This window comes from Anolis sagrei, chromosome 9 (assembly GCF_037176765.1).
Source record: "Anolis sagrei isolate rAnoSag1 chromosome 9, rAnoSag1.mat, whole genome shotgun sequence".
NCBI lineage: Eukaryota > Metazoa > Chordata > Lepidosauria > Squamata > Dactyloidae > Anolis > Anolis sagrei.
The window spans coordinates 17,727,692-17,755,040 of NC_090029.1; the positions used below are offsets into that span (position 1 = coordinate 17,727,692).

A 27,349-nucleotide genomic window follows, 5' to 3' on the forward strand; every position below is an offset into this window, starting at 1 on the left:
AATATCAGGGGAAAACCTTTACTTAATGTCAGGGGAAAACCTAGGTAAGCAGAAGCTAGGGCTGATGGCGGGAGCTCACCCCGACCTGTGGAGCCCCCGGTGGCGCAGTGGGTTAAACCCCTGTGCCGGCAGGACTGAAGACCGACAGGTTGCAGGTTTGAATCTGGGGAGAGGCAAATGAGCTCTCTCTATCAGCTCCAGCTCCTCATACGGGGACATGAGAGAAGCCTCCCACAAGGATGATAAAAACATCAGAAATCATCCGGGCGTCCCCTGGGCAATGTCCTTGCAGGTGGCCAATTCTCTCATACCAGAAGCAACTTGCAGTTTCTCAAGTCACTCCTGACATGACAACAAACAAAAACCCCGACCTGTGGCTTGAACTGCCAACCTTCCAGCCGGCAAGATTTTCTGCAGCTGTCAGTTTAACCCACTGTGCTGAACTGAATTATATGAGTCTACACTGCCATATAATCCAGTTCAAAGCAGATAATCCAGATTTTATATGGCAGTGGAGATACAGTCTCGGTCTCTTATAAGACTATACAATTATAGCATTATAATTCCACTTTGATTGGAAAATCACATTCAAAAAGTTGGTATCAATGGCTGCACTTTAGTCTGGAAGGAGATCTTGAATGAAGTCTGTCTTAAGACCATTGTTTTTCAACATTTTTACCAACTATTTGCCCCACAATGAGCTAAAACAGCACATTTGCCTCACCCTTCCAGTGAGCGCCAAATGAACATGTCAGCCAACATCCCAAACTGCAACAAACAATACAAAGGGCACGAGAGGTTTGTGAAAACATCCAACTCACATTTTAATATAGAAGAATCCAAAGTAAACCTGTTTTACAGCGTAAGAAAAAACTTTTTAATACATACTTTATAAACAACTTATTTACATCAGAAATCACTCGGACACTGGCAAAGCGTTGACACAAATATAAATTAATATGAATGACTGTTTTTGTTTTGTTTGTTTCGGCGACGGGACTGGCTTGTTTGTTTGTTTGTTTCCCCTCCAATAAGTCCATAGTTTTAATGAGCCAATGTTCTCCCAAGCTCCGGACATTGGATGGGGGAAATAGATAATAGAGGACAGGACTGCTATGCGGAGGAAAGCTGGGGGCCACACGTTATTTTCTACTTCCAAATTTATGGAGACTCCATCTCAACTGGTCAACAGTCCAAAGCTCTTCCCTGACTTTTGGCTCATTGCAAACAGTGCGTGTTTAAGTCTGCTCTTGGCAAAACAGCAGAAAAGGAAAGGTCAGCTTACCCCAAGATGTTTGAGTAGTTGGAAAGAGGAGGAAAGCCAAAATAAGTAACTTTGGAAACATGTCAGGGCTTCCCTCTACTTTCCTGCCGCCTTCTCCTCCTCCTCTAGTGGTATGGACTTCCCATTGCTATTTATTTTTCTCTCCCAAGGTTGGTCTAGAATTAATGGTATGGAAACACTATAGATAGACATTTTTCTCATGTGTCTTTCCCTGTCTGTATAAAAGTACAAAACCCAATAAATATTCCCCTGCCCTTTAGGTAACATGCCATATTTGGGGAGGAGAAAAGCCACAGGTGAATTTCTTCCTTCCCAAAGACATACAGAGTCTTTCTCCAAAACACACCCCTCTCTCTTGATTTGTGCACAACTTGGAAACCTCCTTCCATTTGGGGCAAAATTCCTTCCCCATAATACTTTTTAGGACTGTTTTAAATGTAAGGTTTTCTTTACAAAAGCAACCATTTTTGTATCTATCCTCTTGCGAACGGCAACATTATGGCACGGGAATACAAAGTTCATCATTGTAGTGACATTTCATGACTCAGAATGGCAGGAGAAATGTTCAAACGAACACATTCTTTACAAAGTGCAGAGTCTCTTTCTCTGTCCCTGCCTTCACAGTTTAAATTCAGGGCAATGTGTAAGAAATTGACATTTTTTTAAAAAAATCAACAACTGCCCTATGTGAAAATGAAAGGACCTTCAAAGGAAATACCACAGTGTCTTTTCTACCAACACAGTTCAGCGAAATGCGGCGAAACGTGGTTCCTGGAATGTGCAATCCCATGCGTCAACCCTGAAACCCTTCCAAACGCCGAGGGCAAAGCACTCAAAAGTTTGCACACCTTCTCCTTTGCAGGTCCATCCAACACTTAAGCCTTTTGGAAGCAGCCTAATCAAATGGTCCCAGCTCCTGCCCATTGGGCATAAAGTGCATAAGTGTGTGTTGGATGTGGAGCAGAGATTGTCTCTCGTTTCGCAGGAAAACCGCAACCGCAACAAATCTAGGGCTTCTCCCAAGCCAACCCATCAGCCTCAATCCATAGCTGGTTGTTGACAGAACACTTTGGAACAGCTTGGTGAGCTTCCTCTTTGGATATTTACCAAAACCTGGGACTGGAGTTCCAAAGAGGAGATTCCTGACTCCCCATGAATGGCCAGCAATGATCCTTTGGAGTTGCTACTTGAGAAAAAGTTTATGGAGTAGCTATTGCTCCAAGGATTCACCAAATGCACAACTTTGGCTTTGTTGCGTCACCATACAAAATGGCATGTCCATCTGCTGCTCACATTGTCCCTTCGAAGGGTGAAGAAGTGCTTTCCGTTTCCCAACATGAAGCATAAGGGCGGGCATCTTGTGATTCGCACAAACGCAAAGCATCAAACACAAGCTCTGCTCCGTTCCTTGAAGGGCATTTATTTCCCTCTGCAAATAAGTCTGTGCGATCCTCGAAGGGCATTTATTTCCCTGTGCAAAAAAGTCTGTGCCAGACGCAATGCTCTTTTCAAGAGTCCGAGAGGAAGAAACGCAAGGGCAAAAGAACCACCAGCAAGAAATGCCAATGATGCCCCATTGAGGCCCATCGCTGGTGCCCAGTCCTTCATCTCTATATGGAAGAGTAAAGAGGGGAAGAAGGGGGTGGAGGTGTCTTTTTTGGCATGTCCAGACAGGTCCCCAAAATTCAGAAGGTTTCTGTCAATCTCAATAAAACCTATTCTTGTACTTGGTTCTTCTGAGAAATTGATATGAAGGGGGTGAGAGAAAAATGCAGGAAAGAAAACAATAGGTTTGGGGAGTGTGGTGGGGCAGTGTCCCCATGTCTTTTTTTCCTTTTGGGAGGCATCACAAACCAAAAGAGAAGTCCTATCAACAAAAAGTCTCTCAAGCCGACAGTGGGATCTTTCAAGGCAGCTGCGTCTCCTTCCTGCTCTGCCTTTCCTTCCACTTCTTTGGCTTCAAATCTCTTTCAGGGAGCCACTTGATGCCCCTTCTGTCTCCAGTTGCACCTTCAATCTTGACAGACTCCCTCAACTTTCTGCTTTCCGCTCCATCCGTGTCCTCAGAAGTCACCCGTCCAAGCCACATGAAATATTCATGGGAGTCCAAGTCAGCCTTCTCAACATTCAAAAACAAAAACCAGCACTCGGGGGAGCCTTTCCTTCTCAATGGGCCCCAGGGGCAGGCCGAGAAGCCAATGCCCAACATCCAGCCAGTGTGGGATGAAATCCAGATGCCCCAACCGCGTCCAGCTCTGGTGTTGCTCCCCTTCAGAAACACGGAGCCAAGAGCAGCACATTCATAGTCTCTGGTCCTGGGCATATTGAACCAGTGGGCACTGCTGCTTGCCGCAGAACAAGTGAGCTCAGAGGTAGTTCTCCCTCTGGCAACATCTCAACTCCGGGTTCTTATGTTTTCCGGCTGCTCCAATTATATTCAGGATTGCTCTTCTGATCTAAAGACCTATCCAGGGGGGATCGGTGATCCATGGGAGACTTGGCATCATGTGGGGACTTCTGTGAAGGCGGGGAGCGAGGATCTGAGAGCTGGGAGTGAGGAGCAGAGAACATCTGCTTATAATCACTGGGCTTCTCTGGGTGGAAAGGGCGGTAGTGGTCTGAAGGCCCCTGGCCATGGTAGCCGACGGGGGGCCGGTGGTCAGACATCCGCCTGAACTCTTGCTGGTGATAATTCTGGGAACGGAACTCTTCAGTTCTTCGCCGCTTGGAATCGTGGTGGTGCCTGGACGAGACAAGAGACAACCGCAGAGAGGTATCAGAAGAAGGCACACAAGAACATTGTCAGAAATATTAAAAATTAACTAGGCATTTATAATTATAAAAATGTGAGTCAAGCACTGAAAGGGTTAAATGAATGCAATGACTCAGGAAATGCTACCGCTCTATATAAGTAGGTGTGCCTGTAGCTTAGTAGCAGTTCAGTCTGAGCTAAACCTCAGTGGGAGAAAGATCTCAGTCTGTGAGAAGGCCTCACTATGTGAGGTAGAGTAGTTGTGTGTGTGTGTGTGTGCCTTAAAAAGTAACTTCCCCAAGCTCTTGGAGTGGAGGACATACAAACTTTGTTGACTGCTGAATCCTGAATACAACAGCCATTAATGCTCACCGGTCATAGTAGTCGCGGTGGCCCCGGTGGTCCCGGTCACTGTTGTACTGCTCATAGGGCCGCTTGCGGGAGGGGTTGTTTGGCCGGTAGCTCCCCGAGCTGCGATGAGGGTCCCCACGGGGGCGGCGGTCTCCATAGTGCTGCTCTTTGTACCAGTGCTGATCGTATGGATGGTGTCGTTCTCCACCCCATCCTTGGTTGGCGTTGCCGCCGTAGTTGAACTTGCGGTCCCGCTGCCAGTCGCTTCGGTCTGCAGGAAAGGAAAGGGACGCTCTCAGGTAGAGCCCAGGGCTTAGGGAGCAAGCAACTTGTTGATTATGTATTTAGAGCCAAAGAGAAGGAGTTAGTTGGCTTTTGCTGTCTCATGTTGTGCCAGCTTTTGTTTGGTCACTTACCCGAATTACTGAAGTGCCTTTTATTTGGGTGGTTATAGTTGTCGCGCTGGTGCCCGTGCATCTGGGAAGGATGGGGCAGTGGATGGTGGACCTTCGGAGGAGGAGGAGGAGTGGCGTGGGGCACGGAAGACATCACGGAATCCCAGTTGGACCCAGAGGGCTCTGGGCGGAACATCTTCTTGCCTCCCGTGGCATCTTCTTTCTTCTGCTGCTCCAACTGAGAGTAAAAGGAGGAGTTGGTGACAAACATGACAGTGACCTAGCCAAAAAAGGTTTCTGGGCTCTTACCAAACTACCTGAGCCACAGTTCATGGTGTCTCTATCTCTCCCCCCCCCCCCCTTTGAGACAGTAAAACCACTTGAGGCTCTAAACCAGGCGTGGGCAAACTTTGGCCTTCCAGGTGTTTTGGACTTCAACTCTCACAATTCCTAACAGCCAGTATGTGGAAGTTGAAATCCAAAACACCTGGAGGGTCCAAGTTTTCCCATACATGCTCTTAACTGAACTTTCGAGGAACTTTCAGAGGAGTTGCATCCTAGGGGATACAGTTAAGTCCCTGGGATAGTTCTTTAAAGTTGGAACTAAAGAATACGCCCTGTAAACACTGTCTTAATCAGTTAATTAACTGATAAACAGACTGCTGGTCTAATGACTATCTATCTATCTAATCATCTGTCTGTGGCAATTTTGAGTTCTCATCTCAACTTTGCAGGAGCTATCCAAAAACCTGAATTACTGGAGAGAAAATCAATATTTTCAGACTAGAGCTTGGATCGGAGGCTCCATCTGCCCTTGCCTTAAACACCAGCCTTTAAAGAGTCCCAAATGACAAAACCTGTTCCAGCTAAACGAATGTCTGGATCTTTTCCTAGAGGACACATTTCTTGCCTCTGGGCTCGCCTACTTGTTTCTCTATATGCAGAAGTCTTGCACCTTTGTTGCTCATCTGCAAGAGTCCCCAAGGCCCGTGGCACCCTTCCCTGCATAGATAACTCCACCTCACCTCCTCATCCTGGGACCGCTTCTTGTGCGCCATCTTGTACAGCTTGTGCAGCTTCCTCGCATCAAATTCCGTGAACTTGGACACAAAGATCCACAGGTTCCTGGGGAAAAGAAAGGGAATGTTTTCCCTCCATGCTCGCCGGGGTTCCCCTTTCATGTCCCTTGAGCCCAGTGATGGAAGACCTAGCTTACCTTCTCCAGAGCTTGGTGTGCTCCTGGTCGGAATACTCTTTCAAGCACTCGGAGATGCGGTCGCCAATCTTCAGCAGGCAGCTGCGGGTGTGCTCCAACTGTTCCTGAACCGAGAGCCCTCGGTCCGGTTTGTCCAGCTGCTTCAGAGCTTTCTTGACAGGCCGCATCCTCTCTTTGCACTGAAAAGGGGAGCAAATAGAGAACAACGCTACATCATAGCCGCATGGTGGCCAAGAGTGGGATGGAAGGAGTCGGGGTTATTTTCCAACCTTGCTCTTCCACTGCAATTTCCTTTTAAAAGAAAAGGAAATTGGATACTGGAACAGTGTCTAGCCCATGGGACAAGGAGCCTTAAATGGTTAAAGTCAGAAGGCAGCACAAGTCTGAAATTCTTCCATGTCTTTAAACCCCAAGATGTGGGAAATCAGCCCCTTCCACTTGTTTCCCCTCGCCATCCATATTTAGTGAGAGGAAAACCTACTATGCTGAAGGTCTCCTGGTCCAAGTCATCCTCTTCATCTTCACCGATAGGGACGGGCTCACTCCCGGCTGTAATGTGGACAGGGCCCTGAGACCGCTTGACTTTCTTTCCCAATTTGGACTCACTGCCTTTCGGCTGCAAAAGAAGAAAACAATGCCAGTGAGCTCAAAAGTAAAACTGGGGACATGACCCAATTTCAAGCCGATACAAGGAAAGTGAAGAAGAAGGAGCCTTAACTCTGCTTGGTGGAATTCCCATTCTATTAAAAAATAAATGAAGAAGTCCCCTTCAGGGAAGAGAAAGCAGGGTAATAATAATAATAATAATAATAATAATAATAATAATATTAAAAAGAGAACAACAGTGGTACCAATAATGGTAGGCGCTTATGGAGACACCCCAAGAAACCTTGAAAAGCACTTGAAAAGCCTTAATTTGGACAGAACATCAACCCACAGGCTGCAGAAGGAAGTACTTCTTGGAGCTGCGCACATTCTACGAAAATACCTCTAATATCCTATGACCTTGGGAAAAGCCCAATATGCAGAGACGAATCCCACTTGGACCTAATATGCATGTGTGCTGTGCTGTTTAAAAGTAATAATAATAATAATAATAATAATAATAATAATAATAATAATTCCCCAATCCTTATGATTGTGAATATACCACTTCAAAGTCCAGAAAGGACCATCCAGCAATGAAGGTTTGGTAACCCCAATGCCAAGCAAAAGCAGCTCTGTGCAGAGCTTTGAAACCGCTTTTGACACATAGTAGCAGGCTGGGAGATTATGGGAGCTGTCATTCAAAAGTACCATGTATATTCGAGTATAAGATGACCCAAATATAAGCTGAGGAACCAAATTTGACCATAAAAAACTGGGAAAACGTATTGACTTGAGTATAAGCCCAGGGTGGGAAATGAGGCAGCTACTGGTCAGTTTCAAAAATAAAAATAAAAATAGATACCAATAAAATGGTTGTATATACAGTATAGTAAAGGTAAAGGTTTCCCCTGACATTAAGTCTGACTCTGGGGAGTGGTGCCCATCTCCATTTCTAAGCTGAAGAGCTGACGTTATCTGTAGATGGCTCCAAACTCATGTGGCTACTGACATGACTGCATGGAGTGCCATTACCTTCCCGTCAAGGCAGTACATATTGATCTACTCACATTTGCATGTTTTCGAACTGGTAGGTTGGCAGAAGCTGGGGCTAACAGCGGGAGCTCGCTCCACTCCCTGGATTCGAACTGTCAACCTTTAGGTCAGCAAGTTCAATAGCTCTGCTGTTTAACCCACTGCACGGGGCTTCTGGTTTCTCACCTTGACCTATGGGAAGGGGGCCTCTTATGTACAGTGTGTGTGTATATGTGTGTGTGTGCGTGCATGCGTGCGTGCGTGCACATATGTGTGTGCATATATGAAGTTTCTTAAGTCACTCCTGACACAAAAAAAACATATATACTTGAGTATAAGCTGATCCGAATATAAGCTGAGAGGTTGTTTTTCAGCCTAAAAAATGTGCTGAAAAACTCGGCTTATACTCAAGTATATACGGTAGCTTTTCCTACGTTTTGATTCTATGTCAACTGGACACAATACCTTCTCTTTTTTGTCCTTGGCCTTCTTTCTCTCCTTCTCGCCCTCCTTTTCTTTCTTGAGGGCTGCCGCTTTGTCTTTGTTCTCCTTGCTCTCTTTCTTCTTCAGCTTCTTCTTTGCAGGACTCTTATCCCGCCCATCCTCCTGGAAGAAGAAGAAGGAAGGACCCCAGGTAATATTACAATTATGATTTAAGGAAATGCAGTACTCCTTTCTAAGCTTCTTGCTCCATGATAAATCCCATAACAAAGCGACATTAAACCACTACAATGACATTGTATCGATCTACTCTGTGGTCATCTTCTTCCTCTCACTAGATGCCACATGATACTAAGTAAGACCATGGGTCCAACTATATCCTTATTATCTACAACTGCCTGGTAGAAGCTCTTCATAAGCTGGAGTCTTTTCTAGGACGATTCAGAGAAGCCAGAGCTGGAGGCTGGGTTTTACCTTGACCTCGCCTTCTTCCGAATGGTTGTCCGAATGCCCAGGAGAGGCTTCATTCCTCTGCTCATCCCTGCCTTTGGGAGACTTGGTGTCCTTCTTTGCACGGGGCTTCCGCTTTCTCACCTTGACCTATGGGAGGGAAGAAGTAAGACTAAGGAAGCATCCCATTCAGGTGGGAATATCACCAGATTTTGTTCATTTTCACAGTTTCCTCCTTTCTGTTGAAATTGTCCACATGCTTCTTGTGAATTTCAATGGCTTCTCTGCATAGTCTGAAATGGTGGTTGTGAGAGTGATCCAGCATCCCAGTATTTAAAAAACTCTAAAATCAGGACAGTAAATAAAGAGCAACACTCAAAAAAACCAGGAGAATTCCAGACAGGAAACAATCAGGGCCACCTAATAGCTCTCAACAAAGGATCCCCCCAGGCAGCAATCAGCCAGGCTTTGAAGCTGCTAATCAAGGTGTCCAACTGCAACATTCACACCTGCCTCAAACAGAAAAAAGGCACTGCCAGGCCATCAAATGCTAATCAAGGCGGTCAGCTGAAACATTCACACCTAGCTCCAACAGACAAGAGTCCTTTGTCTCACCCTGGTCATTCCACAGATATATAAGCCCATTTTCCTACTTCCAACAGACCTCACTACCTCTGAGGATGCTTGCCATAGATGCAGGCGAAACGTCAGGAGAGAATGCCCCTAGAACATGACCATATAGCCCGAAAAAACCTACAACAACCCAATGTGAGAAGCGATTCCCTAAATATGAAGATAATCATAATGCTAATATGTTGTGCTCACCCATATCATCAGATCAAAAGGGTTAACTCAGGGTGCATCTATACTGTAGAATTAATGCAGCTTAACATCACTTTAGTGGCCATCAAGCAATGCTATGGATTATAGGAGTTGTAGTCTCACAAAGTAGTTTCCTTCTTTGAGAGAGGGCTAGTGCTTCACCAAACTATGATTCCATAGCTTTGAGCCATGGCAGTTGAAGTGGTGTCCAAATGCATTAATTCTATAGTGCATAAGGCACCCTAAGTTTTGCACAATCAATAGCAGATCTGTTGTAATCTGTTGTGTGTGTGTGTGAGAGAGAGAGTGAGAGTGAGTGTATGTGTGTGTGTGTGTGTGTATATGTGTATGTATGTATGTATGTGTGTGTGTGTGTATGTGTATGTGTGTGTGTGTGTGTGTGTGTGTGTGTATATCCCACTTGACTACTTTCCAACAGACCTCACAAGCTCTGAGGATGCCTGCCATAGATATGGGTGAGAGAAGGCTTTTGGAACATGGCCAGACAGCCTAGAAAACTCACAGCCTATTATTATTATTATTATTATTATTATTATTATTATTATTATTATTATTATTTCTACTATGCTTTAGTTTTTCAATGAATATCTCACTGAGTTTCAACCAATTCAACTTAGTTTGTGGCAGCCACAAAAACAAAGTTTCTGGAGTATAACTTTCAATGTTGCACAGTTAAACAGGAGTAACACTTTCAAACAGAAACAGAATTTCTTTTCAAATGTTGTTACATAGTGTGGATATAAGGTAGGATCTGAAGATTTCAATAAAAACCAATCAGGCAGCAGGAAAGCAGCCTCTTGGCTTCTCCTCTTTGTTTGCAGCAGGACTGACCTCCTCCATCTCTTTCACTGTATCCTTTTTCTCCATATCTTTCTTGAGCAGTTTCAGCAAATAGTCAGTCCGGGCCTGGAGCTGCTTGCCCTGTGGCTTTTTGTCCGTCTCAACTGGCAAGATCTTTCGAAAGAAAAGATAAAGTATTATTATTATTATTATTATTATTATTATTATTATTATTATTAACTTTATTTGTACCCCGCTAGCATCTCCCAGAGGACTCGATGCGGCTTACACAGGCCGAAGCCTCAGAACACAATACAATAAAACATAACACAACAATAAACAAGGCAAATCAAATAATTAAGCAAATAACAACAAAGCATATCAAATAATTAAGCAAATAACAACAATAGCAATACATCAAGACACCTTAAAATTGGGCCGGCCAGTGCAAAGGGGTACAGGGTTAAAAATGCTGGAATGGCAGGAGGAACGTAGGATTAAATAATGTGGTGTGCAGAATATTAATTATACTAAAGTGCTTGTAGGACTTGGGATGGGGGATTCCTAATCTGAGAAGGCACATCGGAACAGCCAGGTTTTTAGGTTCTTTCTGAAAGCTGCTAAAGTAGGGGCCTGTCGAAGATCTTTTGGAAGGGCATTCCAAAGTCGGGGGGCCGCCACAGAGAAGGCCCTGTCCCGTGTCCCCACCAAGCGCGCTTGCGATGTGGGTGGGATCACGAGCAGGGCCTCCCCAGATGACCGGAGCGAGCGTGTGGGTTCGTAGATTAAATACCCCCTTTTTACCCCATAGCAAGGCAAGCAAAGATCCAATGGCTCTGTTTTCCATTGAGAGGAAGTCCCAAAGAGGCAAGTCATAAGAGGACTGTCTCCTGAAGGCTAATCAAATGGGGAAATACTCCCTATGGGTCAATGATCCATTGATCCATATGGGTCAAAGCCTCTCTAGTTTAAGGTGTTCCCAACTAGACTTGGAAGATGTATTGGGATACCAGGCCCCAATTTGTAGTCAGCACAGCCAAACATCATGTGGGTTGGTTCTGACTAATTGGAGTTCAAAGAGTGACCATTGCTTTGCTGGTTACACTGTTCTAAGAGGACCTGATAGTAGTCATAGAATCATAGAATCCTAGAGTTGGAAGAGACGTCATGGGCCATCCAGTCCAACCCCCTGCCAAGAAGCACGAATATTGCATTCAAAGCACCCCTGACAGATGGCCATCCAGCCTCTGTTTAAAAGCTTCCAAAGAAGGAGTCCCCACCACACTCCGAGGCAGAGAGTTCAACTGCTGAATGACTCTCACAGTCAGGAAGTTCTTCCTAATATTCAGATAGAATCTCCTTTCTTGTAGTTTGAAGCCATTGTTCCGCATCCTAGTCTCCAGGGAAGCAGAAAACAAGCTTGCACCCTCCTCCCTGTGACTTCCTCTCACGTATTTATACATGGCTATCATGTCTCCTCTCAGCCATCTCTTCTTCAGGCTAAACATGCCCAGTTCTTTAAGCCACTCCTCATAGGGCTTTTTCTTCATACCCTTGATCATTTTAGTCGCCCTGTTCTGGGCACATTCCAGCTTGTCAATATCTCTCTTCAATTGTGGTGCCCAGAATTGGACACAGTATTCCAGGTGTGGTCTAACCAAGGTGGAATAGAGGGGTAGCATGACTTCCCTAGATCTAGACACTATGCTCCTATTGATGCAGGCCAAAATCCCATTAGCTTTTTTTGCTGCTACATCACATTGTTGGCTCATTTTAAATTGTTATCCACGAGAACTCCAAGATCTTTTTCACACGTACTGCTCTCGAGCCAGGCATCCCCCATTCTGTATCTTGGCATTTCGTTTTTCCTGCCAAAGTGGAGTATCTTGCATTTGTCACTGTTGAACTTCATTTTGTTAGTTTTGGCCCATCTCTCTAATCTGTCAAGATCGTTTTGAATCCTGCTCCTGTCCTCTGGAGTATTGGCTATCTCTCCCAATTTGGTGTCGTCTGCAAACTTGATGATCCTGCCTTCTAACCCTTCATCTAAGTCATTAATAAAGATGTTGAACAGGACCGGGCCCAGGACGGAACCCTGCGGCACTCCGCTTGTCACTTCTTTCCAGGATGAAGAGGAAGCCTTAGGGAGAATCACCCTCTGGGTTCATCCATTTAACCAATTACAGTTCCTCCTAACCATAGTTTTGCCTTGCCCACATTGGACTAGTTTCCTTGCCAGAAGGTCATGGGGGACCTTGTTGAAGGCCTTCCTGAAATCCAGGTACGCTACATCCACGGCATTCCCCGCATCTACCCAGCTTGTAGCTCTATTGAAAAAAGAGATCAGATTAGTCTGGCATGGACTTGTTTCTGATAAATCCATGTTGACTATTAGCAATGACCGCATTTGTTTCTAAGTCTTTGCAGACCACTTCCTTAACAATCTTTTCCAGAATCTTGCCTGGTATCGATGTGAGGCTGACGGGATGGTAATTGTTTGATCATCCTTTTTTCCCTTCTTGAAGATTTTGTCCACATTGGCCCTCCTCCAATCTGCTGGAACTTCTCCCGTTCTCCAAGAACTCTCAAAGATGGTTGCCAATGGTTCCGGAATGACTTCCGCTAGTTCCTTCAGTACTCTTGGGTGTAGTTGATCTGGCCCTGGGGACTTGAACTCATTAAGAGCGGCCAAGTATTCCTGGACGACTTGTTTCCCAATTTGGGGTTGGATGTCCTCTAATCCCTCATCCACTCCATCTTGCTGAGGTTGAAGATGACTTTCTTTTTGTGAGAAGATTGAGGTAAAGAAGGCATTAAGTAGCTCTGTTTTTTCTCTATCCCCTGTCAGCATTGTCCCATCTTCTCCTCAGGTCTGTTTCCATCTGACCCCTCATTTTGTTTACCAGACAGTTAACCGAAAGGGGAAGGGTGTTTTCATCTTCATTCGGCAGAGATTCGGCCCACTGGCTACAACGGGAAACTTGAAAGGCTCAATTCTCAGTCATTTTAAGGCCTATCTGCATGGAACCTATTTCAGTTGTAGACTGCATTTACAACTGCAGCCCTGCCAAGTTTCAAAACAATTCACCAGTCTACTGCTTTTTAAAATACTCTTTATTCGAAGTTTTAATTTAAAAACAAGACATCCACAAAAGAAATAAAGACACACAAAAGGATAAAGTAACAAAAAATGAAAATTATATATCTGTATATAAGTGTACATATATGCATATATATAATAATACTAATAAAATAAAATAACATAAATAGACAAGCATATGATTTGACTTCCTGGTGTCTTCCTGATGTCTTTTTCTATTCTTTTCTTCATGCTTCCCCTTCTTCCTCTTCTCCTTCTTATTAACTTCTTACCCTCCCTTCTTTCTGTCTTCCTTTTTCTATGGTCCAATTTCTATTTGCTAGATCAAAATCTTCTTATTTCTTTGTTTAAGATATTCAGTGATTTTGTACTGTCAAAGGCTTTCATGGCCGGAATCACTGGGTTGTTGTAGGTTTTTCCGGGTTATATGGCCATGTTTTAGAGGCATTTTCTCCAGACATTTCACCTGCATCTATGGCAAGCATCCTCACTACCTCTGAGGATGCTTGCCATAGATGCAGGCAAAATGTGAGGAGAAAATGCCTCTAGAACATGGCCATATAACCCAGAAAAACCTACAACCCATTCAGTGATTTTTTTTTCCAATCTGTTTCTTTCCTCTTTACTCCTTTATTTTTTTGCATGGAGAAAATGCGTCTATCCATATTTCTAATTTCCAGTATCTTAGTCAATTTCTTGTCCTCTCCTCGTATTTCTTTGTTTCCATCTTTTCGCATAGCAAATTCTCGCTGCCATGGTTATTAAAAATAGAAGTTTGTCCGTGTTTTTTCTAATTCCATCTCATGTAATAGGAATAATTCTGGATTCCAGGGCATCTGTATCTCTAGCATTTTTCATGTTTCCTTCTGTACTTCTTTCCAGTATCTTTTCGCTCTATCACATGTCCAACACATGTGGAAATATGATCCTTCTTTTTCCTTGCATTTCCAACAATTCGTGCTTGTGTTATAGCTTTTTCCCAGCTTCTTTGGTGTCATGTACCACTTAGAATCATAGAATCAAAGAGTTGGAAGAGACCTCATGGGCCATCCAGTCCAACCCCCTGCCAAGAAGCAGGAATATTGCATTCAAATCACCCCTGACAGATGGCCATCCAGCCTCTGCTTAAAAGCTTCCAAAGAGGGAGCCTCCACCACACTCCGGGGCAGAGAGTTCCACTGCTGAACGGTAATGTTTTTACCCAGTTTTCTTTTAGGTCGATTGTGTAGAAGTATTTTTCTCTCTCCATATTTCCTCCCACTTTTCTTGTCTTATGGTTCTTCCTATGTTTTCATTCCACCTTTTCATGTAATTTTTTCTTCCTTTGATTCCATTGCCCATTTTAACAATTTTTGTATATCTTTGTTATCATTTTTTTCTGATTCCATTATTTTATCCCATAATTCTTTTCCAGTGCAAATCCAATTTTTTATCTTTTTTATATTTTTCTTTAATATGCCAATACTGAAACCATGACATTTTCTGATCTATTGTATTTAATTCTTGCTATGATTAATTCTCTCCCTTCCTTTCTTAAAATTTCTTTATAATTTGGCCATTCATTCCATCCCATACATCTTCTTTGTCCTGCTTCTAATGGGGAAACCCCCAAGTAGAAATTCACCGATCTACTGATTTTTTTGCGAAGTATTTTAAGTTTTAACCATAACATTTGGGAATTGTAGTTGCTGGTTGTGTCCATTCTCAGCCAATCAGAGCATGAACACCACAAGGTTTTTTACTGGCTGAGAAATACAGAAAAAGAAAAACTTCAACTCCCATCATGCTCCAAGAGGAACTTTTAATGGCCATCCTATGCTAGTAAAGCGAGTTCCCAGGGCCGTGTATGGAAGAGGAGGGGGGAACTTTCCAAGAAAAAATGGAGAAGTCTTCTTCCCCTTTCTGTTTTCACACAAAAATGGCCCTCCAAAAAGTATGATTTTTTGTTAACAATAATTCAGGCCCAATTCTACCTGGTTGCCATTTTTCTCTTCCTCGTTCCATATTTAAAAAATACAATATGCCAGAATCACTGACGGGAAACAACAAACTGCATTTTTAGCCGGTGGGAATAGCAATTTCTGGAATACAGGGAAATTCACAACGATCTAAAGTTTCCTGTACCTTGTCAGTGAGTTTCAGCTCTGGATCCGATTTGATGTGCTCCCAGTTCCCATAGCCATGCTCGTAAACTCCCAGCAGCAAATGCGAGTCATCCTCCAAGCCCCATTCGACATCGAAATGGGCAGCTTTGGCTCGGCAGGTCAATAGAAACCTGGACATTATAGCCAAGAAGAAGAAAAAGGATGAGAAGCTGTCTCTTTCCCACCTTGGTGGTTTCCTCCTGATGGCCAAGTATCTATGCAATCAAGTGCCACCAGGATGTTTTAAGTAGGATCATCTCCCAGTTAGGTGCTTTCTTTCCACATCTATAAAGCCCACATTCACCTGGCTCTCTCCTCTGGGTCGGTGGGAATGGTCTGGTTTAGCATCGCAAAGTCTTCTTCATGCTGGACAATGGCTTTGACGTTCACCTGAACCCCGGAAATCTTGATGGTGGGACCCCTTCTCTTCCCTGGTCCTTTGCCTGCTGGACAAGAAGAAAAGAAGCAAATGTGGTAAAGAAATGGTGTCAAATTTGCTAAATATAGGATTCTGCCTTCTATCTGTTCTTCTAAGGAGACATCAGCAGGCTGAGGAAAGCTTACCTTCTGGGTTATCTTTCAGCTGCTCTTCATACTCCTGCATGGCCAGGGCACAACTGTTATGGAGAAGCTCCCCCAAACGCTTCAGATCAGCCACCGACTTGTCCACCAGCTCCGCATCTCGGGCAACACACTCCAGCCTTGAGGACACAAAACCAAAGCTCAGCAACCTGGGAATGGGCACCACATACAGCAAGACCTCCTACTCTATGGGATATGTTCCCAGTGGATATGCAACACCAATGATGTGACCCAATATGAGGAAATTACCCTGCTTCCAGCCCCACCGAGTTGCATTGGAGGACCTAGAGATTCTTAATAGGAACACCTACTCTAGTGTAGATCCTCAAAGGCAACTCTATAATTAACTTCGAGGGGGAGTATACAACAGAATTATATAGAGGATCTAGCAAATTCGTAGAGGGATCAATTTCCCCTAGGCATGGGTAAATGCTATGTTGTAACCCACCTCCAGCCACAAGGAGAGGTGGGTAAGAAATAAAATAACTACAACAACAACAACACAGCCCATAGCTATGTTTTTGTATTATTATTATTATTATTATTATTATTATTTTGAGATGGTTGCATATAGGGTGGCCCTATATTGCATAATAATAACAATAATTATTATTATTTTGAGATGGTTGCATATAGGGTGGCCCTATACTGCATAATAATAACAATAATTATTATTATTTTGAGATAATAATAATTATTGGCTGGCTCTACACTGCAGAATTAGAATTAGAATAATAATAATAATAATAATAATAATAATAATAGTAATAATTCTTTTGAGGTGTCTACATATAAGCTGGATCTACACTGCAAAATTATTACTACATTATTATTATTATTATTATTATTATTATTATTATTAGGTGATTGCATAAAGGCTTGCTTTATACTGCATAATAATAATAATAATAATAATAATAATTTTGAGGTGGTTGAATATAAGCTGGCTCTATACTTCAGAATTAGAATAACGATGATAATAATAATAAAGCTTTTTGAGGTGGTTGCATATAGGCTGGCTCTACACTGCAGAGTAATTAAAAATAATAATCACCATCACCATCACCAGCCGCATAATCATCATCATCACCATTATCATCATCATCATCTCTGGCACAAGCCAGTCAAGGTGATCCCAGTGGTGATCAGCACACTGGGTGCAGTGCCTAAAGACCTTGGCCTGCACTTAAAAACAATTAGCGCTGACAAAATTACCATCTGTCAGCTGAAAAAGGCTACCCTACTCAGACCTGCATGCATTATTTGCTGATACATCACACAGTCCTAGACACCTGGGACGTGTCCGACGTGGGATTCAATACAAAAGCCAGCATAGTGATCTTGTTTGCTGTGGACTCATCTTGTTGTGTATTAAATAATAATAATTTTGGGGTGGTTGCATATAAGCTGGCTCTACATCACAGAATAATAATTATTATTATTATTATTATCATTATCATTACCATTATTATTATTATTCTTTTGAGATGGTTGCATATAGGCTGGCTCTATACTGCAGAATTAGAATACTAATAATACTAAAACTAATAATAATAATAATTTTGAGGTGGTTGTATATAGGCTGGCTCTATACTGCAGAAGTAGAATACTACTACTACTACTACTAATAATAATAATAATAATAATAATAATAATAATAATACATAGCTATGGGCTGTGCAGAGATGAGGGTCTTATGGCCATATGAGGCTCATCTGCCTTTAAAAACTTCTAAGTAAACAGCAGCCCAAGATTGTTGGCATCTTCCAACAAAACCTAAAGGCACTTACCGCTCCAGAGGGACTCCGAACTTCTTATAGGCTTTAATGAACCTGTGGGATTGAAACCAAACAGTGGCATCAGTTACCAGGGGTCTCCACCAAATACATTTCAATTTTGTGACATGAGTCCAAGGGTCCCTTCATAAGACACAATGGGAGCGTCATGGTGACATCCTATGGAATCCTGAGATTGGCAGTTCAGAGAGCTTCCATTTGGAATCCTCAGCCACAGAAAGGTTGATTGACATTTCCAAGGGATTTAATTGCAGAATGTATATACAATACCATTGGGAGTTAGATACCATTATACGTAAGTCCCATTGTAGATCAAAATGGCAAAACCGGTAGGCTGCTAGGAATTGTGGGAATTGAAGTCCAAATCACCTGGAGGGCCAAAGTTTGCCCATGCCAGGTTGAGACTGTGCATGTACTAGCAAATTGGAAAAGAAAACAAAGGAAATGTGGGAGGGCTGAAGGAAGAAGCAACCTACTTGGATTCAGTGCCTACCTCCTGATTTCGGTGTCAGTGAACCCTTCCACCGTGTCCTTCCGGACGCTACGGGGTCGCCCTCGGCGCTTGGGCCTCTTGTCGTCGTCCGAATCCTCGGTCTCGCTCTCTGAAGCAGAAGACCTCTGCTCCAGCTTCCTCTTCATCTCGTTGTCCGAATCGCTGTCATTGGCTTGAGCCTGCAAGAGACAGGAGAGGTCAACAAGACGGCTTGGAGAAGCCACTCTCCCAGACATTTGGCCTCCTGAAATAAGAGTGATGGTCATATTCTTTTGCAAGGTTGTTGTTCCCAACTTACTGTTATTACCTAAAGGTCAACCAATTCTAGGGTTTTCTTGGCAGGATTAGTTCATTGCAAATTTCTTATGAGGATGACATAGTATGAATGTGTTGTCGAAAGCTTTCATGGCTGGAATCACTGGGATGCTGTGCGTTTTCCGAGCCATACAACCATGTTCCAGAAGCATTCTCTCCTGACGTTTTGCCCACATTTATGGCAGGAATCCTCAGAGGTTGTGAGGTTTGTTAAAACTAGGCAAGTGGGGTTTATATACCTATGGAATAATGTCCAGGGTGGGAGAAATAACTCTTGTTTCTTTGAGGCAAGTGTGAATGTTGCTATTGGCCACCCTGATTAGCATTTAATAATAGTAGTAGTAGTAGTAGTAGTAGTAATCTTTATTTATACCCCACCACCAGCTCACCAACGGGGACTCGGGGTGGTTTACATGAGGCCAAGCCCAACAATGCATTACAATAAAATAAAACCAAAACACAAAACAGCAACACAATAAAGTAAATAAATCATACGAATACATTAAACAATATAAAATAATACAACAAAATAAAAGTAAAAAAAATCATTCACAGACACAATGACAATGAGCAGGCCACGTGTAGAAGATAAAATGTTAAAAACTCAGGGTGAGATAGGAGTGGAGCATAACATCTCTAAGGGAGGGACTCATAGACCCATGCAATTTCAAACCCTGGCTGATTCCTGCCTCGGGGAATCCTTTGTTGGGAGATGTTAGCTGGCCCTGACTGTATCCTGTCTGGAATTCCCTGTTTTCTGAATGTTGCTCTTTATTTACTGTCCTGATTTTAGAGTTTTTTAAAGACTGGTAGCCAGATTGTGTTCATTTTCATGAATGAAAATGAACAAAAGCAGCCAGGCTTTGAAGCTGCAAGTCCATTCAATGCTAATCAAGGTGGTCAATTGCAACATTTGCTCTTGCCTCAAACAGACAAGAGTTCTGTCTCCCACCTTGGACATTATTACACAGATATATAAACCTCACTTGCCTAGTTTCCAACAGACTCATCATCCTCTGAGAATGCCTGCCATAGATGTGGGTGAAATGTCAGGAGAGAATGCTTCTGGAACACGCAGCCTGGAAACCTCACAGCAAGCCAGACATAGTATGACTTGCCCAAAGTCACCCAGTGGGTTGCTATGGCCAAAACAAATGGGGATTTGAACCCTGGTCTTCTTTGCATCCTAATCCAACCCTCAAACCACTATACCACACAGCCCTCTATCCTTACAATGCAGCCTCTAAAATCTTGAAAGAAGTCACTGGAAGACTTCAGGGGAGTTTACATTCAGGCTTTGGAAAAAGCCAATGAACAACCTCCAAAAATGTGTTGTTGAAGGCTTTCATGGCCAAAATCACTGGTTTGCTGTGAGTTTTCCAAGCTGTATGGCCCTGTTCCAGAAGCATTCTCTTCTGATGTTTCACCCACATCTATGGCAGGCATCCTCAGGGGTTCTGAGGTCTGTTGGAAACTAGGCAAGGGAGTTTTTCCAGACAGGAAACAATCAGGGCTAGCTAACACCTCCCAACAAAGGATTCCCAGGAAGGAAACAGACAAGCTTTGAAGCTGCCAGGCCATTCAATGCTAATCAAGGTGGCCAATGGCAACATTCACTCTTGCCTCCAACGGAAAACAGTTCTTTCTCCCACCCTGGACATCATTCCACAGATATATAAATCTTACTTGCCCAACAGACCTCTAGATGCAGGTGAAATGTCAGGAAAGAATGCTTCTGGAAGAAGGCCAGAGATCCCAAAAAACTCACAACAACCCAACCTCCAAAATGTATTATTTATTTATTTGTTGGCCTCATGTAAGCCGCTCCGAGTCCCTTGGGGAGATGGTGGCGGGGTATAAATAAAGTTATTATTATTATTATTATTATTATTATTATTACTAATTATTATTAATTTCATACATTTCTACCCCGCCCTTCTCCCCACAAGGGGACTCAGGGAAGCCTCACATAAGCATCAGGTGATGATAACATCATATACACCATAAAAACTATAATTAAAACAGTAAAAACATTTTAAAACATCAATAAATTCCTTTAACAATAAATTAAGGCCAAGTGAAATTGGGGGGAAAATCCACTAGCTTTTATGTCCTGGAAAATTATTTTACGGCACCTTCTTGGTAGGTTTTTCCTTGAACTGCTTCCCAAATAATATCTCTTTGGTGAAAGGTTATGACAGTTGGGAAGCGAATGGGGAATACGCATGAGAAGTGCATCAATGTTTACATGGGATGCTGAAAGTGTTTCCTTCCTCTTGTCAAATATTCAAAAAAGGTGGTATTTTGGGCACAACCAAAAAGAAAAAAAGGAAGCAGAATAGTGAATTTAGTTTAGTTTGAGTCTGGATTTTAGAAGAGCTATCCAAGGTGCTGAGCGCTTGTCCCAAAATAGGTTCAGTACCTTGGACAGTTGAGACCAATCATGGGCAAACTTGGGTCTTTCCTCCAGGTGTTTTGGACTCCAACTCCCATAACTCCTAACAGCCTCAGGCCCCTTCCTTTTCCCCCTCAGCCGCTTAAGCGGCTGAGGGGGAAAAGGAAGGGGCCTGAGGCTGTTAGGAGTTATGGGAGTTGGAGTCCAAAACACCTGGAGGAAAGACCCAAGCTGGCCCATAGCTGATATATATGCAGCAGCTCAAAAAGCCAATTGAGATGCCTTCACAAAACAATAGCAGGTCCCATTTTAACAACACTCACCATGACTAAAGAATAGGCAGAGAAGTCAAGAGAACAGAGCAAATGGCCAATATGCCTGAATCCGAATGGATGCTCCACGACCTAGCCTGTCTTATCAAGACCTCTCTCGCTTTCCAAATCTCTCAATCGCAAGTGATCTCCTCAACCGACCACCTCAACCGATCACTGCAACTGACCACCTCAACTGACCACTGGCCATCCACAACATTCTCCCCGATCTCCAAGGAAACCAAATAAACAATGCACATTCTACTGGGTCCGAACTGGCCAATCACATCCCTTGTTTTCATTCGATTGTCGGAACTGTTACTGGTTTCAACCAAACTGTCATGGGTCCCAATCCAAGTGCTGGGAGACATGCCAATGACATAAATCAATGAAATGCCTATTGATTGTTATTTGAATCAGAGAGTGGGCAAGCTGGCTCCCTTCTGGGAGGGAAGCAGCACATAAATGAATTATTTTGATTGGTTTGAGTATCAGATGTCACTTCTGGAGAAAAGCATAATACAAACGCATTATTATTATTATTATTATTATTATTGTTATTATTATTATTTTACTGACACAAAAAAACAGTATGTCACAGCAAGCGAGATCTATATGCTGGATTTCGTATCACAAAATCACAAGTCAAACACTTTCCGAGCATCTAGGACTGTGTGATGTATAATAATAATAATAATAATTATTATTATTATTATTATTATTATTATTATTTTATTGACACAAAAGCACAGAATAATAATAATAATAATAATAATAATAATAATAATAATAATAATAATAATTCTTTTGAGATAGTTGTATAAAGGCTGGCTCTATACTTCAGAATTAAAATAATAATAAAAATTATTATTATTATTATTTTACTGACACAAAAGCACAGTATGTCACAGCAAACGAGATCTATATGCTGGATTTCGTATCACAAAATCCCAAGTCAAACACTTCCCAAGCATCTAGGACTATGTGATGTATTATTATTATTATTATTATTATTATTATTATTAGATGGTTGCATATAGGCTGGCTCTGTACTGCATAATAATAATAATAATAATAATAATAATTATTATTATTATTATTTTGAGATGGTTGTATATAAGCTGGTTTTATCCTTCGGAATTAAAATAATAAAAATTGTTATTATTTTACTGACACAAAAACACAGTATGTCACAGCAAACGAGATCTCTTATGCTGGATTTCGTATCACAAAATCACAAGTCGAACACTTCCCAAGCATCTAGGACTGTGTGATGTATTATTATTATTATTATTATTATTATTATTATTATTATTATATGGTTGCATATAAGCTGACTCTGTACTGCATAATAATAACAACAACAATAATTCTGGGTTGCAGTAGGGTTTTTTGGGCTTTATGGCCATGTTCTAGAGGCATTTTCTCCTGATGTTTCGCCTGCACCTCTGAGGATGTTTGCCATAGATGCAGGCAAAATGTCAGGAGAAAATGCCTCTAGAACATAGCCATATAGCCCGAAAAAACCTACAACAACCCCATGATTCTGGCCATGAAAGCCTTCGACAAAACAGTAATTCTTTTGAGATGGTTTCATTAGGCTGGTTCTGTACTGTGTAATAATAATAATAATAATAATAATAATAATAATAATTCTTTTGAGATGGTTGTATATAAGCTGGTTCTATCCTTCAGAATTAAAATAAAAATAAAAATATTACTATTTTACTGACACAAAAGCACAGTATGTCACAGCAAGCGAGATCTATATGCTGAATTTCGTATCACAAAATCATAAGTCGAACACTTCCCAAGCGTCTAGGACTGTATTTTCGAATGATGTGTACAGATCTAAGTAAGGTGGCCTTTTACAGTTGACAGATCATGATTTTGCCAATGTTTGTTTCCAAATGCCGGCTGAGATCTTTTGGCATGGTATTATTATTATTATTATTATTATTATTATTATTATTATTATTATTTGAAACACAACAAGATGAGTCCACAGCAAACAAGATCACTCTGCTGGTTGTTATATTGGACCACACGTCTCACACTTTCCAAGTGTCTAGGACTGTGTGATGTATCGGTGAATAATGCATGCAGATCCCAGTAGGGTGGTCTTTTGCAGTGATTACATATATGCCAACTCTATAGTGCTTCCAATACAAATTGTTGTTGTTATTGTTGTTGTTTTGAGGTGTTTGCATATAGGCCGGCTCTATACTGCAGAATAATAATATCAACAATAACAATAATAACAACAACAACTTTTTTGTAATGTTTGCATATAGGCTGGCTCTATACTGCATAATAATAGTAACAACAACAACAACAACAACAACTCTTTTGTAATGTTTGCATATAGGCTGGACCCATACTGCAGAATAATAGTAATACTAAAAATAGTAATAATAACATTGAGATGGTTGCATATATGCTGGCTCTAAGGAAAGGGTAAATGTTTCCCCTTGACATCAAGTCTAGTCGTGTCCAACTCGGGGGGGGGGGGGGGATGCTCGTCTCCATTTCTAAGCCAAAGAGCCAGCGTTGTCCATAGATGCCTCCAAGGTAACAAAATGGAGTACTGTTACCTTCCCACCAGAGCGGTACCTATTGATCTATTCACATTTGCATGTTTTCAAACTGCTAGGTTGGCAGAAGTTGGGGCTAAGAGTGGGAGCTCACCCTGCTCCCTGGATTCAAACTTCCAACTTTTCGGTCAGCAAGTTCAGCAGCTCAGCGGTTTAACCCACTGTGTCATATACGCTGACTCTATACTGCTTAATAATAATAATAGTAATAATAATAATAATAATAATTCATTTGAGGTGGTTGCATATAGGCTGACTCTAAACTTAATAATAATAATAATAATAATAATAATAATAATTGGAAAGTGTCCGACATGTGATCCAATACAACAGCCAGCAAAGTGACCTTGTCTGCTGTGGACTCATCTTGTTGTGTTTCAAATAATAATAATAATAATAATAATAATAATAATAATAATAATATCATCATCATCATCCTCGGGAGTGAGAAGGGAGGGTTACAAATGCAGGAAATAGGTTCTTGTGGTTTTTTTCGGGCTATAGGGCCATGTTCTAGAGGCACTTCTCCTGACGTTTCGCCTGCATCTATGGCAAGCATCCTCAGAGGTAGTGAGGACCTCACTACCTCTGAGGATGCTTGCCATAGATGCAGACGAAACATCAGGAGAAATGCCTCTAGGACATGGCCCTATAGCCCGAAAAAACCCACAAGAACCTAGTGATTCCAGCCATGAAAGCCTTCAACAATACAATGCAGGAAATAGCTAAATAAATAGCTAGATAAATGAATTTTGAGGTGGTTGCATATAGGCTGGCTCTATACTGGGAAATTAATATCGACTGATGCCACTTTAACTACCACAGATCAATGCTATAGGATCACAAGAGTTGTAGTTTGGTGAGGCAACAGCACTCTTTGGCAGAGAAGGCAAAAGAACTTGCAAAACTACACCTCCCAGGGCCCCAAAGCATTGAGCCATGGAATATCATGAATTTGTAAATGGTAAAAGGATGAAAACTTGGGTGGACTGGGAACCAAATAGATACATGGCACCTGATATGTAAACAGAGAAGCAGAGAAGCCCTGGAAATGCACAAAATAAAATCCAAAGTTTTAAAAAGTCAGAATTGTTGTCACATGCCCATGTCCCGATGGGATAGTTGAGGACTCTGCCTTCCGACAGGGACTGTGCAAAGTGGTCCCGGTTCGAACGATACCTTTTTGGCAGAGCTGCGGATTCTGGGAAGCATGTATATCTCCTCCAGCTCCTTTTGCCGCTCCTCCTCTTCCGCTTTCTTCCGCTGCTCCTCAGGGATGATATCGTCCCAGTCTTTCTGAGAGCTCTCCTCCAGCTCAGCTTCATCCTCCCCCATTGTAGAAAAATTTGCAACCTGGTATGAGCATATAAGCATAGATATTTCCAAGAGAAAAAAACAGAAAGGAATGTGTAGGCAAGAATCATCAAATCCTAGAACAATACAGTTGGATGAGACTACATGGGCCATCTAGTCCAACCCCCTGCCATGAAGGAAAAGCACAATCAAAGCATCCCTGACAGATGGCCATCTGGCCTCTGTTTGAAAAGTTTCCAAGGAAGGAGCTTCCACCAGACTTTGAGGCAGAGAGTTCCACTGCTGAACAGCTCTTACGATCAGGAAGTTCTTCATAATGTTCTCTCTTTGAACCCATAGCTCAAAGTCCTAGTTTCAAGGACAGCAGGATACAATTTTGTTCCCTCTTCCTTATGACACCCTTTCACATATTTATCCATGGCTCTCATGCCTCCTCTCAACCTTCTCTTCAGTAGGATAAACAGACCCAGTTCTTTTAAAACACTCTCATTTGTGGTCTCCAGACCTTTGATCATTTTAGTTGCCCTCTTCCTCTGGACACCTTCCAGCTTAGAGTCAACATCTCTTCTGAACTATGGTGCCCAAAATTAGATAAAATCTTTAGATAAAGAGGTCTGACCAAAGTAGAATACAATGGCACCACGACTTCCCTCGATCTAGACCTAATCCTCCTTTGGATGCAACCCAAGATCCCATAGGTTTTTTAAACTGCTGCATCACACTCTTGGCTCATGTTCACTTTCCTCTCCACAACGACTCCAAGATCTTTCTCACATGGAGTGTTGTCAAGCCAAGCATCACCCATTCTGTATTTTTGCATTTCATTCCTTTCTGCCTGAGTGTAGAATCTCCCATTTGTCCCTGTTGAATTCATTGTGTGAGTTCTGGCCAATCAGCTTTCTAATCTGTTAAGGCCATTTTGAATCCGGATCCTGTCCTCTGGAGTATTAGAGATCCCTCCCAATTTGGTCCCATCTGCAAACTTAGTAAGCAGAGATATTGACAAGCTGGAATGTGTCCAGAAGAGGGCGGCTAAAATGATCAAGGGTCTGGAGAACAAGCCCTATGAGGAGCGGCTTAAAGAGCTGGGCATGTTTAGCCTGAAGAAGAGAAGTTTGACAGGAGACATGATAGCTATGTATAAATATGTGAGAGGAATTCATAGGGAGGAGGGAGCAAGCTTGTTTTCTGCTGCCCTGGAGACTGGGACGAGGAACAATGGCTTCAAACTACAAGAAAGAAGATTCCATCTGAACATTAGGAAGAACTTCCTGACTGTGAGAGCCGTTCAGCAGTGGAACTCTCTGCCCTGGAGTGTGGTGGAGGCTCCTTCTTTGGAAGCTTTGAAACAGAGGCTGGATGGCCATCTGTCGGGGGTGCTTTGAATGCAATTTTCCTGCTTCTTGGCAGGGGGTTGGACTGGATGGCCCATGAAGTCTCTTCCAACTCTGTGATTCTATGATTCTATGACCCTCTAAATCTTTATCCAAGCCATTAATAAAGATATTGAACAGTGTTGGGCCCAGGACAGAACCCTCTTTATTTTTTATTTTGTCGTGTCAGGAGAGACTTGAGAAACTGCAAGTCACTTCTGGAGTGAGAGAATTGGCCGTCTGCAAGGACGTTGCCCAGGGGACGCCCGGATGATTTAATGTGGGAGGCTTCTCTCATGTCCCCGCATGAGGAGCTGGAGCTGGTAGAGGGAGCTCATCCACCTCTCCCCAGATTCAAACCTGCGACCTGTCGGTCTTCAGTCCTGCCGACAGAGGGGTTTAACCCACTGCGTCACCGGGGGCTCCTACCCTCTTTATAACACTCCACTAGTCACTTCTTTCCAGGATTTTTTTATTTTATTTTTTGGTCATATCAGGAGTGACTTGAGAAACTGCAAGTCACTTCTGGTGTGAGAGAATTGGGCATCTGCAAGGACATTGCCCAGGGGATGCCTGGATGTTTTTTTGATGTTTTATCACCCTTGTGGGAGACTTCTCTCATGCCCCCGCATGAAGAGCTGGAGCTGATAGAGGGAGCTCATCCACGCTTTCCCCAGATTTGAACCTGTAACCTGTCGGTCTTCAGTCCTGCCTGCACAGGGGTTTAACCCAATGCACCGCTGGGGGCTCCTCTTTCCAGGATGAAGCAGAGGAACCATTGGAGAAAAACATCCTTTGG

General features: G+C 42.6%; 1 protein-coding gene across 4 annotated transcripts in view; it reads right to left on the reverse strand.

Moving 5' to 3' along the window:
* Window positions 1–799: 799 nt before the first annotated feature.
* Window positions 800–27,349, reverse strand: part of CHD2 (chromodomain helicase DNA binding protein 2) — an 89,734-nt gene continuing 63,184 nt past the window's right edge. For 3 of the 4 annotated variants that reach the window (XM_060755632.2, XM_060755636.2, XM_060755635.2), the window contains 15 exons: window positions 25,043–25,216; window positions 18,249–18,427; window positions 17,750–17,791; window positions 15,942–16,078; window positions 15,682–15,823; window positions 15,358–15,508; window positions 10,185–10,307; window positions 8,535–8,660; window positions 8,085–8,225; window positions 6,481–6,615; window positions 6,000–6,178; window positions 5,809–5,908; window positions 4,805–5,021; window positions 4,410–4,659; window positions 800–4,028 (listed from right to left, as the gene is read on the reverse strand). In XM_060755632.2, the coding sequence (XP_060611615.2) occupies window positions 3,695–4,028; window positions 4,410–4,659; window positions 4,805–5,021; window positions 5,809–5,908; window positions 6,000–6,178; window positions 6,481–6,615; window positions 8,085–8,225; window positions 8,535–8,660; window positions 10,185–10,307; window positions 15,358–15,508; window positions 15,682–15,823; window positions 15,942–16,078; window positions 17,750–17,791; window positions 18,249–18,427; window positions 25,043–25,216 (2,430 nt within the window). In that variant the 3' untranslated portion in view covers window positions 800–3,694. The remainder of the gene's footprint in view (window positions 4,029–4,409; window positions 4,660–4,804; window positions 5,022–5,808; window positions 5,909–5,999; window positions 6,179–6,480; window positions 6,616–8,084; window positions 8,226–8,534; window positions 8,661–10,184; window positions 10,308–15,357; window positions 15,509–15,681; window positions 15,824–15,941; window positions 16,079–17,749; window positions 17,792–18,248; window positions 18,428–25,042; window positions 25,217–27,349) is intronic. The other variant, XM_060755633.2, reaches the window with a different exon arrangement.